General features: G+C 46.6%; 2 protein-coding genes across 2 annotated transcripts; one reads left to right on the forward strand and one right to left on the reverse strand.

Annotated features, from left to right (window-relative positions):
- Nucleotides 1-1,996: 1,996 nt before the first annotated feature.
- On the forward strand, nt 1,997-2,670 carry B0H18DRAFT_960965 (uncharacterized protein; the record flags this gene model as incomplete). The annotated part of the gene is made up of 3 exons (XM_048043012.1): nt 1,997-2,176; nt 2,317-2,592; nt 2,614-2,670. The coding sequence occupies 3 exons, from the start codon at nt 1,997-1,999 to the stop codon at nt 2,668-2,670; spliced, it is 513 nt and encodes a 170-aa protein (XP_047885500.1).
- Nucleotides 2,671-12,555: 9,885 nt separating this feature from the next.
- On the reverse strand, nt 12,556-14,256 carry B0H18DRAFT_960966 (uncharacterized protein; the record flags this gene model as incomplete). Its single annotated transcript, XM_048043013.1, has 1 exon — nt 12,556-14,256. One exon carries the CDS (start codon nt 14,254-14,256, stop codon nt 12,556-12,558), a length of 1,701 nt encoding a protein of 566 aa, XP_047885501.1.
- Nucleotides 14,257-14,473: the final 217 nt, after the last annotated feature.

Consider the following 14,473-nt stretch of genomic DNA (forward strand, 5'->3'; position numbering starts at 1 on the left):
AACCCAACGAGGGTGCCGTGCGTGCGGCGCTGGTCGACTGCGATGTTGTGAATCACTCGACCCATGGACTCGAGGTTGTCGGGCAGCTGGCGAAAGTCGGACAGGATCAACGACTCGCGCTGATACTGCGGGTTTGCGAGAGGACGACGCTCGGCCTGGTTGACTTGTTCGAGCAGTACCAAGGTCTCGGACCACGCGATCGTAGGGTAGGGCGAACCTAGGATGTCTCCCTGGTTGCCATCGCGGTGAAAGACCTCGTCGAGGTAACGCATCAACTCGTCGATCTCGGGGAACGACCTAGGAGCAGGAAGCGTATCGTTCGCCAGCAGGATGGCCCGGCTACGGGACTCGAACAAGAATCGCTGTTCGAAGGTCGGTTCGATGGTTCGAACGATAGTCTAAGTTCGGAGGCACGTACGATCATCCAACGGACTCCGTGAGCCCAAGCCAGCCACTCTCCGGGACTGTTGGCATCGTATCGTGGCTCGACAAGTCCCTCGGTCTTGAGGACCTCTAGGAGGCGGTAGTAGCGGGCAGCATACGCTTCGGAAGTTGGGTCGAGGTGCGGCATGTTCGTGTAAGTCAGGCGAACTCCTGCAGCTGTCTCATATCTTCGAGGACTGTCACCGGCCCCGGTTATGACCTTCGCCGATTCGGGGACGGTCGCCCGTTATGCGGAACCTGCGGAAGGCCGAGTTGGATTCTCTCATGTGTTAGTAGGTCCGGGTCGGGTGTTGTGACATTCTCCGATTGGCTGCTTTCCTTATCACTTTCATTCATCATGTCTTGTATTTCTCTTGGCTCTCTTGGTCTTCGGACCGTATTTTCCTGTATATACTCTGGGACTTGTTCCCTTCAAATCTCAGAGACCCCCTTACCCTCTCAATCTCACCTCGCACCGGCGAGGTTCGTCAGCCAGTCAGTACGTTCGAAAGTCAGCAAGTTCGCCAGTCGGCCAGTACGTTCGAAGCCAGTCAGTCAGTCAGTCAGTTCGCCAGTACGTTCGCCAGCTCGTAGTTGCCCCGAGAGGCTCTACACTTCTTCTCCTGCCGTCGCTCGCCTTCCTTGTCACCGTTCGTTCGACACGTCTGTCGAAACCCTCCCTCCTACCTTCGAGGCTTAGCCCTCGCCTTCGAACAGTCTTCGACATCTTCGAAGCTCTCCCACGTCGTTCGGAGTCTTGTCCGTCCTCCTCCTTCTTACCCAGACCACTGTACAGTCCCCCGTACATCTCATAGACGCAGAGGCCTCACATACCACTGCTCGACCTCACAGTTGGGTTTTTGTGTGGCTTTTGTGTTCTTTTCGGTCGCGTCAACGTCCGGCATGTGCAAGAGGCTGTGCGGCGCAGCTCTCGGCGCGCCCCTTCGCGGTCATGGCTTGGAACATGGCGATGTCCGCGTGCTGCTGTTCATCGACCTGCTTCATGACCTTGATCCAGGTTGTGGCTCCGTTCTCAGCCAACTCTTCTGCAGTGCGTGCCGCCGTCAGTTTGTCCTTGGCCGCCTTGACATGATGAACGAAGGTGGACAACATCCCGGCCTCCATGACCTGGATGAGCCGGAGCGGCTCGAGGCCAGCATGTACACCCTTGAGGATGGAGTTCTTCTTGACTACGCGAACGCTGTAGTCGAAGAAGGTTTCGCTCTCCTTCTGGTGTTCCTGCAACAGTTCGGTGTGTAGGTCGTCCTTCCAGTCTGGGTCCAGGAAGTTGTCGCGGAGCTCGGTCATGAAGTCGGGGAAGGACAGCGCTTCGATCCGAGCACGGTGGCTTGAGACCCAGTCTCGGATGCGGACATCGAGGAGCTCGCCCAGAATGGTTGCGGTGTGGTCTTCCTCGTCAATTTTCTTCTTGTTGCGACGGAAGTAGTTGGTGCAGGCCTCCTCGAAATCCCATACGATCTCCGGTGTCAGTTCTCCAGCGTGGAGCGTCAGCGGTTTGGAGGATCCATGGTGCTCGAGGCGGGCGGTGCTCGGCATTGCAGAAGGATAGGTGATGAAGCTGGAGATCGGTGAACTGTCGGTGGAAGTGGTGACGGTTGACATCGGGGATGCGGTCCGTCTTGGCGGTGTTTGTGGGCTAACCGGGGGCTCGTTCGGGGCCTTCGGTTCGGCGTCCGCCAAGGGCGGTGTCCGCGGCGGTGAGGAGAGTGGAGATGACAGGGCGGTTGACGGTGTGAGGTCCTAAGACCTGACTATATGTGGTGCGGTGTGAAGCGGTGCGGTGGGTAGAGCAGTGCTCTCGGCTACGGCTAACGGTGCGGCAGCATGCGGTCAGTTGACCGCAGGCATACAGTAAACGGTAGGTCTTTACAGTTCTCGTTGAACTCAAAAAAAAAGTGGAACCCTGCCAGCGATCTTGCCCGGCAGAGAACACTGATTTGGTCGAGAGTCGGCCGTGAGAACTTGAGTAGACGAGATACTGGGATTGCGAAGACTACGAGGGTAGCGGATACACAAAGGGGAAAAGCGGGGGAAAAACGAGTACTCGACGAGAGCAGGGAGATGGTGGTTCGGAAGCAAAAAGCGACGATGACGAAAGGTGACGCCGTGGAAGCTAAACAGAACCAAAATGTGACTGAGCCGAATATGGTAAGTGTCATGTGTGGCTAGCGCGCTGTGAGCCGGCAGGCTTACATCAATCACTTGTGGTTGCTGAATGGGCTCTAAGTGACATCATCTGGGAGTCTGAAATTTGAAACTCAGCTAATGATGGCATAGTAAGTGTTACTTATCTCTGCTTATCTGGCACTCAAACAGTCACATGCGCTGTGGGAAAAACCTGCCACATTGGGCTCCATGCTAAGTGTTACATTCTCTCCAGTCATAAGAATGACTTGCTGGGGAGTGGGCCATGCATGGCAATACAATCCCAGTTGTATTCAAGTTGTCTGTCTTCTAGCTCATGAAATCATTGCTTGAATCTCACTTATCAAATGCATTGATATATACTAGTCTGTCAGGCTAACTTCCATGCTTTACCAAGCAGTTGTCAAACCGTGACAATAACAATAACCTCACATGAGTCACACAGGCCAAGTGGAAATCATCTGGCAGTATTATAGTAGTCACAGAGGTACTTGCTCACCATCCTCATTGCAATGACACAAGACACAAGAGCATTGAATCCTGAATATTGAGTATCCTAGAGAATCCATAATGTGCATATTTCTTGATCATAAATCTTTATTGATCATAGATAGCTATGCCAATATCTCCACACAGTCATTAACCAATGATATGTGTGGTTGCAGACTTGTTCTTGCCCAACTGTAGCTGAGCTGCCCTGTTTCACCATGTTTGGGACATTATGTACCGTCTCAAAACTCTGAACAATAATACTCCTTTACTATTGGGAGACTTTTGTATCATGGAATTTGTATAGGAACTGTTAATCAAGTCAATAATGACAATGATCAGAATCAATTGTATCATTTGAACTGAGTAGGTCATATACTTCCCTACAAATTGATACTACATTGGCTTAGACCTCCCAATGTCAGAGTCTGTTTAGGCCAACTATGCTGAGTTTGTTACACTCATGATGCCTTTTCATGAAATGTAGCTCATGCTGTGGAAAAGCAGGAAGTCACATGTGTCATGTATAGCTGCAACCTTCTAGATGCAGTATTCAGGAGTGCTCATCTGCATTTCTCTCCTCATCCCATAGCCTGACATCATTCCATAGCATGTTACTGTCAATACAGATATAGGTAACAACATTCTGGCTAAATGCATTAGGTGGGAACCTGATGTTGTTGCCTCATAATTTATACTGAGGAGTTCACATTACTAACAAATGAGGGCATCCACAGATTATCAAAGCTATGTTACTGTCAAAGTTTCCTGATTCATGACCTGAGTGATATGTCACAGTCATGATTATGGATATTCAATGGAGAGCAAGAACCTGTAAATAAGAATTTTATCATCAACTTTTTCTTGCACAGCAGCAGGCAGTTTGCAAGAGTCTTGCACCCTTTCATATGAATGAACTGTGGTCCCATACAAGAGTATGGTACTTATGTTGCAAAGTGCTGCCAGAGCTTTGGGTGAGCACAATTACCACATATATAGTACCTCACTGATTTTCTGGGGTGTTTGGGGCTTTTCTGAGCCTACACAAGGAGGTTATGTGGCCTCAGAATGAATATCCTGCACATGTTCATGCCTTGCTCCATGCATAAGGAACTATGAAGGCTAGGGAAATTATGGGAGGGTCTGTGAAGCAGGAGCTATCACACAACTTGAATCAGGATTACTACATATGGTAGGTGCCCTCCCAATTGGGAATCTCACGTTGGGCAATGCTTTGTGGGCCCAGTAAATACTGTAGAAATGATGGTATATTCAGAGTACATGATTGCATCAGTTCAAGCAACTGGCATATGGTGAATCATTAACCAGCATACATGCATTATATATGTACTGTGTCCCATTCTTGTAGTGCTATTGTGAGGCATCAAGAGTTGCTGATGCTCCTGCTCATGAACACATGGGTTATATCAGTGTTTATGTGACACAAATTGCATCTTTCCATAGCTATAGGCATTTGTGACTTTCTCCATCATTGTGTTTGTTTGCTCTGTGCTTGTATCAAAGGACAATCAGAACAGTATACATTCCTATACTCATTGATTCAGGGTGCTACATAAGGCAGTTGCTGGGGAAAATAGTAGAGCCACTGTGTTGTGATTGTGAATATATATCAGACATATTGGGAGCACACACATGGCTGTGTCTAGTCATGTTGTTAAATGTGCATAACTTGCCAAACCACATATGTACTGCATATTTCAATATCACACTGTCTCAATCCTCAAACATCAGAAATTGTGCTCTCATTTAACGCAAATCACACCAAGATATCATAGCTCAGTACCCAATGTGTTACTGTATCTTGGAAGCTGACTGGCCTTGTGGCACCTGTAATCAGGATGATGTTGACTTTATATGACCTGAAAATACTTCAGGATGGCTGCACTGAGGTCTTCAAATTTATCGGGAATTTATACAATTCTTCTGGGCCCAAAACAGTAGGTTTTGTCCTCAGAATGAATATCCTGCACATTTTTGACCGCATTGTTTTTCGCAGTCACATGATCAATGACGTGCAGTCGCAGCACTGCAGCGATAAAACACCGCTGCGAGTGTTGTGACCAGGGCCTGCCTTTACGATCCCTGAGGTACGAAGGTATCGTTCTTATGATGGACCACCATGAAACGCCTTAGTGATTCCTCCGGAATGGCAGTTTGTTCCCACAGTGCACGTGACTTGCAGCCACCCCGATATGCAGAGATAAGTAACTGTCAGTATGGGTTGCTTATCTGAGTCTGAAATTTCAGACTCCCAGACAACGCGACTTGCACCAACAGATACAAACAAATGCAGTGGCTAAGCGCTCAGTTATGGATATGAGGCCCATGAAACACCTTAGCAGTTCCCCCAATAAGGAATGGCAGCTTGGTGGGCCATTGCTCCAAGCGCTCACACACTGTAGGGCCTATATAGCCTCAGCCAGTAACAAATCATAGTATAGATAGTATGCTCATCTGATAGCCCTTCATTCAGAGAGTATACAGAAATTCTATTGAGTGTATACAGTGGCTGGCTAACCCAGGAAATGCAAAGCAAAAAATGCACATGTGCCTCTTCAGATTCAATCTGCTTGTTTATGACTCAAATATGGTCTATATGTACACTGCAATGTATATGTGTAGTTCAGACACTGTGGACTACTCAGTAGCTTCAATAATACAGGTAACAAGGACTATAATGGGTAATCTGAGCATCTTTTGCCATATTATGGCCCTTGCATACAATGTAATGGTAACCATTGCAGCTCAAGGCAATCATACACTTGTCTTTGATGTGTCTGTATATTTCATAGATTTTCTGCATTTTTCTGAGCCCTACATGCCCCTGCTTGTGTATGATTCCTCTTTGGGAAGGTCACATACTCCATATGGTAATTATGCATCCACTGCTGGCTTTGTCTTGCTCACAGACACAATCTAGGGATACATACCTGAATGTGTACTTACACTATGATCTTATAGGGTTGTCCAGTACATGAGCAGTTCCAAGAGTGAAGTAGCAGGCTTATATAAGCTCACTGGGGCCACAGCAACCATCTTACCAGGTTATTGAGAATGCTATCTGATCTGATGTCAAACCCATGCAATATACAGCTTCATTCACATTGCCTGGATCATTTTGAATATTGTCTCAATTTTCCGCTTTTTTCTGAGTCTAAACAAGCTCTCTTAAGCACAGTAACAGTCCGCACTTACATCGCTTACTAAGCGCCCATCAAGCGCCCAGATGCCGAGCTGCTCTGATTGGTGCAACAAGCCCTTTTCTGCCCTAATCAGGCAGGCTGCCGAGGTTTTGAGCTGAGTTTGAATCTCAGCCACAGGCTCCTTAGTGGCACTGTACCTGCTGTACTGTGGCCTCACTAAAATGCGGAAAATTCCCAAAATAATCTCTGTGATAGGTATGATGTCATAGAGTCTATAGCTGCTGTGACTTGCCCATTACCTTCACTGGTCATGGCACAATTCACAAAACAAAAAAACATGCAAATGCCTCTGTGCACATGAGTGCATCCCTTTTCACCTCAAAAGTCTCTCTTTTGAAGCCTATATGCTGCCCACATATTCTCTGACATGTCAAACCTGCTAAATAGGGTAGCTGACCTTCCTAAAATGGTAATTTTGCTTAACCTGCTCAGTCTGGGCTCACAAAATGCAGATAAAATCAGGGAATATTATGTGTAATCAGACTCATCTGTATTGCCTTGTATATGAAGGCAATTCATCTTGTATGGAGGCCCCACAATATATCACTAGTATGACTTGCCCAGTTGTTTGAAATTCAGGAAACAGAGAAACACATGCATGAATGTGGCATTTGACTGGGATACACTGACTGAAATCTAATCAACTCTTATAGATGTTATAGAGATGATAAACTCATTTGATAGCCCATCATTTCAAGGGTTGATCATACATTGGAGGAATGAAGAACAAAGGACAACATTTAGAGAATCACAAGTGACTGTGCAGATATGAATGGCTTGTTGTCTCTGAAACACATTGCCTATGACCTGTATAGATATGTGCATAGTTTACAATGCATGGATGTGTCTGGAAGTTGCACAGCACAGCTATTGGTGGGGAAAAATGGTAATAACATGCATGTTTTGATGTCTCAGCACTGGAATGACTATATAGGGAATCTTCTCCACTTGTAAATATGCTCAGGTATGCTCCACATATATCCTGGAATATTGTCTGATTAACCGCATTTTCTTGAGCCCAAAACAAGTGAATTGTGCTGCAGTAACAGTGTGCACTTACATCGCTTACTAAGCGCTCGATTAAGCGCCCGTTGCCGAAGCGGAGTCGTCGACAGGCCGGAATTCCGGCCTGTTGACGACTCCGGTCACTCAAAGGGGATTTTGGAGCACTCCCATTGGCTGAAATGGTGACAAATGTTCCCTTTTAAAGTAATCTTTCAGTCTCAGCTCTTCATGCCGAGTTTTTGATGGCTTCAAGCCACACTAACTGAGCTCTTACTAAACCCCATTAAATGCAGAAAGTCCCAAAATATTGCTTCTCCATGGAATGCCCCTTGAGTACTGACAAGGGTGCCCAGATTAGGTGTTCTTGTTGTTTTTCACAGAGTACTGACCTTGGCAAGTGATACTGGGGATATAAGCAAATGTTGGTGTGTGTATGATGCTTGTACAAGACAGTTCCACATGTATGGGCTATGTGAGGTGGAGGATATCAAACATACAAAACTGCCATATATGGTTAGTCCCCTGCCCATTTGGGAAGTTGGCCATGCATGGCCTCTGCAGGACTGGATAAATAGCAGGAAAATCAGAGAAAATTAGATAGTACTATGGTTTGTATTGGGTTGACTGTTGAGGCCATATGGCAGACATATAATAATGCAGAGTTTCCCATGCATAGCCTGATACAAGCCATCTTTCATGAGTCTTGGTCCATCTTGTAAGCACCATTATCACCTGGAATTCTCAGGGACTGGCAGCTCCAGACAGGATCCCAGGCTATTCTGTTCAGTTCAACTCTTCAATAGGCCCTGCAAAGGCAGGCTATTGGGCTGAGTTTGAATGCAAGCCACAAGCTCATTAGTGACAATGTATTTGCTGTGCTATGGTCTCCCAAAAATCAAAAACAATTGGGAATATTCCCAGTCATGTATATGATGTCAGAGAGGCTGTACATAGTATGCCTTCCCATGGATTCATATAAACATGGCACCCACCATTCACAAAGCAAAATAAAATACATATTCCTCTGTACACACTGGTTCTTTCACTTTGTTTGTGTTTCCTGTGATGCTTGCCAACTGCCTATGGATTGTGTGGCTATATGAGACCTGAATGAAACCTGCCATATGTGGTACCTGACCTTCTCAAAATGGAAAGTCCGAGTTATCTGCTGTGTCTGGGCTCAGAAAATGCGGATAAAACAAGGGAATATTCTGTATGATTCCACTCACCTTGTACTGCTTGCTATAAGTATTGATTGGCTCATGTCTAAACCCTTGGCAGGCAATGGCATATGCAGAAAATGGTGAACACCTGTGGCACAAAGGCCACAGTTAATGCTGAGTATGTTCATAATATTGGCTCTGTCTCACATGTGAATGGCATAGCTATCAATATTATGGGTTCGCAGAGCTTTATGACACTGTACTGATCCTAGAAAGTGATAGAAAGACATTGTACAAGTTGTGTTGTGCATCTACTACTGTTGCTAGAAAGTCTATAGGCTAGCAATGTCATAAAGTAGGGACACCACACATAGGTGATCAAATGCTTTGATGGTCTCTGCAATGCTAGATAAATGGTAGGAAATGAGATAAAATCAGATGATCCCATGACATCATATTGTGCTGACTGTTGTAGGCCAATGCATGACAGTACATCTCAGATGTGCTAATGCAGAGTTCACAGCCTGATGTCTGCAGCTCTATTGTCCCAGTCCAGTATAAGCATGTCTTTGACTGATTGTGTCAATATGAAGCAGTGCCAATTATACAGTATGATGGTGCTATGCTTGGTTGTTAATTGCTCATATAATTTTTGCCTGGAGCATATCTAATGTCTGTATGCACTACCATCATCCTATTCTCATGCAATGGCCCTTGGTATGTGAAGATAGAATAGGCAGCTCTTGGCTTGTTCATATGGGCAAAAATGTATTGACAGTGGTGTCTGTTTGTGCAATGTCTACTATCACTCATATTGCAGTGTATGCTGTGATTTCTTCCTGATTGGGCTCAGAAGAAGTCATGGTTGCCATGGAAATAATGCAGACTTGCATTGCTTACTAAGCAACAGTGAAGAGGCCATATTACAATGGACTTCTGAGCCAATATATGGCTGTCCTTTTATGGATCTCTAGTCAATAATATGACTTTGGGAGTACTCTCATTTGCTGCAACTGTTTCCTTTTACATGTGATGATAAAATATCAGCTACTCATGTTGGGTCCTTTCATGTTATATGGAAAGTGGAAATATAACACTTTAGACCCAGGTGTGAACATGTGTGATATTTGAACAGCATTGGAAATTTGTGGCAGTGTGCCTACCAGTACACCATTTGGCAGTTGATCCTGGGTGGTATCTGCCATGCCAAGGAATGTCAACATGAAAAATATAGTGTGTAATCCAAATATAGTACCATACATTGTATGTGCACACAAAATAATGAACAGTCAGCCAGAAAATGACACTGGTGATTATCTTGGGAGTGTGTCTGAAGATATAGAAATCCTTGGACTTATGATCAGAGAGCATGACCATTGATAGTAGGCATTACTAGAATACCCAGGAAAGGCCCATGTGCAAGTCTTAGTATGCAGTCTGTTGTTAGGGACAAGGCATTGAAAACCCTTTTTCTACAAGAAATTCCATAGATATGGTCTTTGACTAGGGTAGGCAGCAGGAATTGTTATCACTCCTGGGCTTTGTTATCTTTATTCTAGATCCTTTTAATGGACTTCATTTGGGGTTCACAATGCTTTCTGACCAGATTTCAATGATCTTTTTTTCCCACATTGTTATTCTTTGTGGCACCTATTGGTGTATGTTCTGACTGGACTATTACCAAGTTTCTAGTGCCCTCCTTAGACCCCTTGTGACCAGATGCTTTGAAATATATTACTGGGGTTCTATTGGCTCAGACTATGTTATCTATTGATATATTATCCCAGCTGGCAGGCAATCTATGAGTGACTTGTCAAGCTGTACACTAATTCTGAATGTTCATAACACTGTGCTAGTGTTTCAGGACAACATGCAAGTGGTGTGTCATGAATCACAGAGCACATCCTTGATGATCAGTGAGAATTATTGGCACATCTACCCTTGCCTTACAATGAGCCTGTGAGCTTATTGTGCACCTTGAATGGCCTTGGAAAGTGGTGTACTGAGTCTTCTACTATTTTGTAGGATTCTATGAAGTATTTTATGTAGCTACAAGGCTGTGCATAAATGCACAAAAGGAGCATCCCTATGAGCAAGTCCAAACATTTATCTCATCTACCACTTGCTTCTGTACTCTTATGCCAATGTACCTTCAATTCATCAGTGATCAATCTTGCCCATGACTCTATCAGTCTTGATGGCACATACTATATTGCTTCACATTGTACTACATGAGCCCATTACTATTGACTCAGGAGCTGAGCTCCAATCCAGTAACATACCTTAGTATGGCTTTGTACTACTGGTCAGTGTCTGGTAACTGTTCACTTATGGTGAGAGCAAACTGCACATTCTTTGGTTGTATTCCTTGTATAACACATCAATTCTTGACAGGCCTTTTTCAGAATTCCTTACTGGTATACTTCTCCTCTGTATATTGGTTCCATCCTCCACTGTTGATTGGTTTGGACTTGGGGAAGTACTGTTAACAATCTACTGAAAGACATCCTTTGGTATCAGAATTTATCTGATCAAGGGCTAATACTTGTACAACAGCACTGACAGCAAGTCCCAACTGAGTAGTGGTTACTGTAGTCAACCCCCCAGATTCCCCTTCCTTGAGTTCTAGTTGATCTAGAGGCTCTCCTTACTTCTTTGCAACATTCCCAAGCTATTTGCTCTATGTTACTATCAATACAAACCAGTAACACTGCTCATTAGTATTCAGATCATATTGATAAGCAACTTGGCAATTTACCAAGTAAGAAACAGATCCATAATGTCTGTGTTCTCAACAGAGCAACAGAGAGTCTCATATAAATATATAATAACTTACTCAATTGGGATGTTGCTCATGATTGCAAGCTATGATCCTCATATTACAACAACCTAATAAATTAGCAGGCTACTCTGAAGTGCAACATGTGGAAGAAATGTCAGTACTCTATGCATAGACAATATACTAGCAGTCTTTCCAAGCATAACTTCTGATGTGAGCAGCATGAAGTTGTTCATAAATTGACATGTATCCTACCAAAGGGATCGTACTGCCAGCTATGGCCCTCTCCCCAGCAAGTGGATGGCATCCGGATGCATCCACCCATCCATGGGAAAACCATCCACGGATAAACCATCCATGCCCACGCTCGTCTGGTGTGACAACATGTAAGGCTGTGCTTGTAAGATATGCTGTCACTGTAACGCACTCAATATCACGCCCGCAGATGCACTGTATCCGATCTCTATTATGTGAGAGAAGTCTACAGACTGAGCATTGTAAGGCAAGTGATTAAAGAGTAAGTTGCCCAAAACAAGTAAGTGCACTGGTGCGCAATACGAGTAGAACCAGCAAACATAAGCAAACATACATGATTAGATATGCTGTATTGGGCAAGTCTTGATAACCCCCATTTAGGCCCATTAGACTCTCCCCCACTGGACTCGTCTCACGAGTTCAACTGGAAGATAATGAAGAGATCATGCCATGTGAACTTCTTGTGGCAGACTACTCACCTCAGGTCCAGGTAAGATCTACTACAGTCCAGGTTTCGGAATACAATAGTCCATGTGGTGGTCCACCGAGTTTCCGTGGACAATCCACATCCTGCAGTGACCCGAGGGAAGCAACCCATGTATTGAACATCCCATTGGATGTACACAACATGATCTCCCGGGATTGAGTATGTTCAACCTCTATGGTTGAACATACTGCAACATGCATGAAAGAAACATAGAAAAAGACGGAACATACAATCATATAGTGCCAGTGTACTACTTAACTGCACCTGAATGTACAACTCGAACCTATTCAGGGTACAGGTAAGCCTCAAAAAAGCGGACTACTACTCAGACCCAGAGTAGTAGTCCCCACTGTCCTTGTCGTAATCATTGTAGTCGTCCGACATGGAATATGCAGAACCACCTGATGCATTTGACGAGACAGGTGAGGCAGGCTCATATGAGTCTGACTCGTAGTAGTCGTCGGAGACTACTACAGAGCTAGCCTCAATGTCACCCGAACCATGGTCACTGTGTTCGGAAGAGTACTTGGAGTGATGGCTCGGAGAGTACTCAACATGGACATCTCAGTGACCCGACGAGATGTCAGAGACATAGTCGTCGTCATCCCACCAGCTCGCGCGAGTTGGTTGAGGCTGATGATGGACCACTATCTGAGTCCTGGCCACCTTGTCACCCCAGAGTCGAGCATAAGCCCATGTCTGGATGGTTCCGAGTGGCACTAACTCAGCCCACATTGGTGCATAGGCGATGGAAGCAGGTCGCACTTCCACAGTCCTGTGGAAGTTGTCCCATGCTCGCCTCGCCGCACGGGCATACAACTCCGTCCGAGGCGACATGCATTCAAGCGCATAGCCGCAGCTGAGGGCTCGGACCTTGAAGAAGGCCCATAAGTTCCAGTCGTGGACACCCATCACATCTGCAGCTCGCGCCAGGTCGACGTTGAGTCGGTCAGCCAAGAAACTGGTGCACTCAACGCGCCTAGCTTCGTCGGCTGGCCACCCGGAACTGTCGACACACAACATCTCCGAGCCCAGTACATCGCGATTTGATGTACTGGTACTCATTCCAGACAAGTGGTCACGAATTTTCGTGCCACTCCCTTCCCCCCTTTCGACCGTCTCCCACCGAACGGTACGGGAACTAGCCTGGCCCTTGTTGACCGGGGGTAACACTGTACTCACAGCATGGGTTGTTTCGAGTCGCGCGGAGTCTTCCCGAAGAACACGGGGACAGTGTGTGTGTTCCTCGGCGAAGTCATCTGGTTCCCAGTGATTTCCTGGCGAAGATGTATCAATGGTTTGTACACTGAACACGTCATCCGGTGCACTGGCCATCGACACCGGCTTCGGCCATTCTGGCTTGTGTACCGAGGTGCTTGGTCCTCGTGAATGTCGCCGTTCACGTAGGTCTACCAAACTCGGTGTGCTTGTACTTTCCCGATGACCAGCCTGGACGGCCTCCGTGGATGCTTCACGCACGCGCGAAGTTGTACCCTTGTATGTGCAGGGCGCCCTGGCCTTGGAGTTGTGAGCAGTTGAGGATACAACAGTGGGTGAACATCGCTGTTCACTCCCTGTCGCAGTTGTCGAGCTTGGCCATGTGGAAGTCCTCGTTGGATCGGGGACTTCTGCCATTGTATCTCGCATGCGCGAGGTCGGCTCATCGTGCATGTGGCGAGTATTTGACGCAGGATGGCTCGATGTAGATACATTGAGGCTGGACTTGAATGTCGACACTGGCGTGGCAGTCGACAACGAGGGGGCTAGTACTTCTGGCAATTCGGAAGTACTGGGCCTTTGTGCCTTCTCGCGTACCCGTTCAGTAGCCTTGGTTATTGATAGTTCGTGTGCACGCGAGGTCGACTCCTCGTACGTGCAACGGACACTAGTTGATGTACCCCGAGTCGGCGCGTCAGAGCCGGGCTTGTGGGCTGTCAACACAGGCTTAGCTGTCGAGGACGAAGAGGTCAGTACTTCCGACGATTCGGGAGTACTGTGCCTCTTTGGTTCCTCGAGTGCCTGCATGGCCAACTTGGTTGTTGACATGCTTGAGTTGCGCACACACGAGGTCAACTCCTTGTGTGTACGGCGGGCGACGGCTTGATCAAGGATGCGTCTCGCGGGGGGTTTGTACCGCTCGTACGAATGTGAGTCCGTCGACTTCCGATCTGTTCGTGCCTCATGTCCTCCAGGCGACACGTCGGTCGAATGAGTCACCAGGTCCGTTGGCGGAGCTGTCGAACGAGATGAGACCAGTACATCCATTGAGTTGGATGTACTGAACATTGTTGAGCTTTTGCTCTTGTGCTGGTCGACCAAAACTGGCTTGCGTGTGGTCGGAGCAGCAGCAGTAGTCGATGTTGACGTCGACGGGCCACTCGAGGTGCTTCTGAGCGCATCAACAGCAATCTCATCGCAAATGTTGGTCTCGCCACGTACCGTGAGCGAGGGGCTCACAGTGCTCGACGATCGAGTCTTGCTG

Source organism: Fomitopsis serialis, assembly GCF_022376445.1.
Source record: "Fomitopsis serialis strain Sig1Antser10 chromosome Unknown B0H18scaffold_231, whole genome shotgun sequence".
Classification (NCBI taxonomy): domain Eukaryota; kingdom Fungi; phylum Basidiomycota; class Agaricomycetes; order Polyporales; family Fomitopsidaceae; genus Fomitopsis; species Fomitopsis serialis.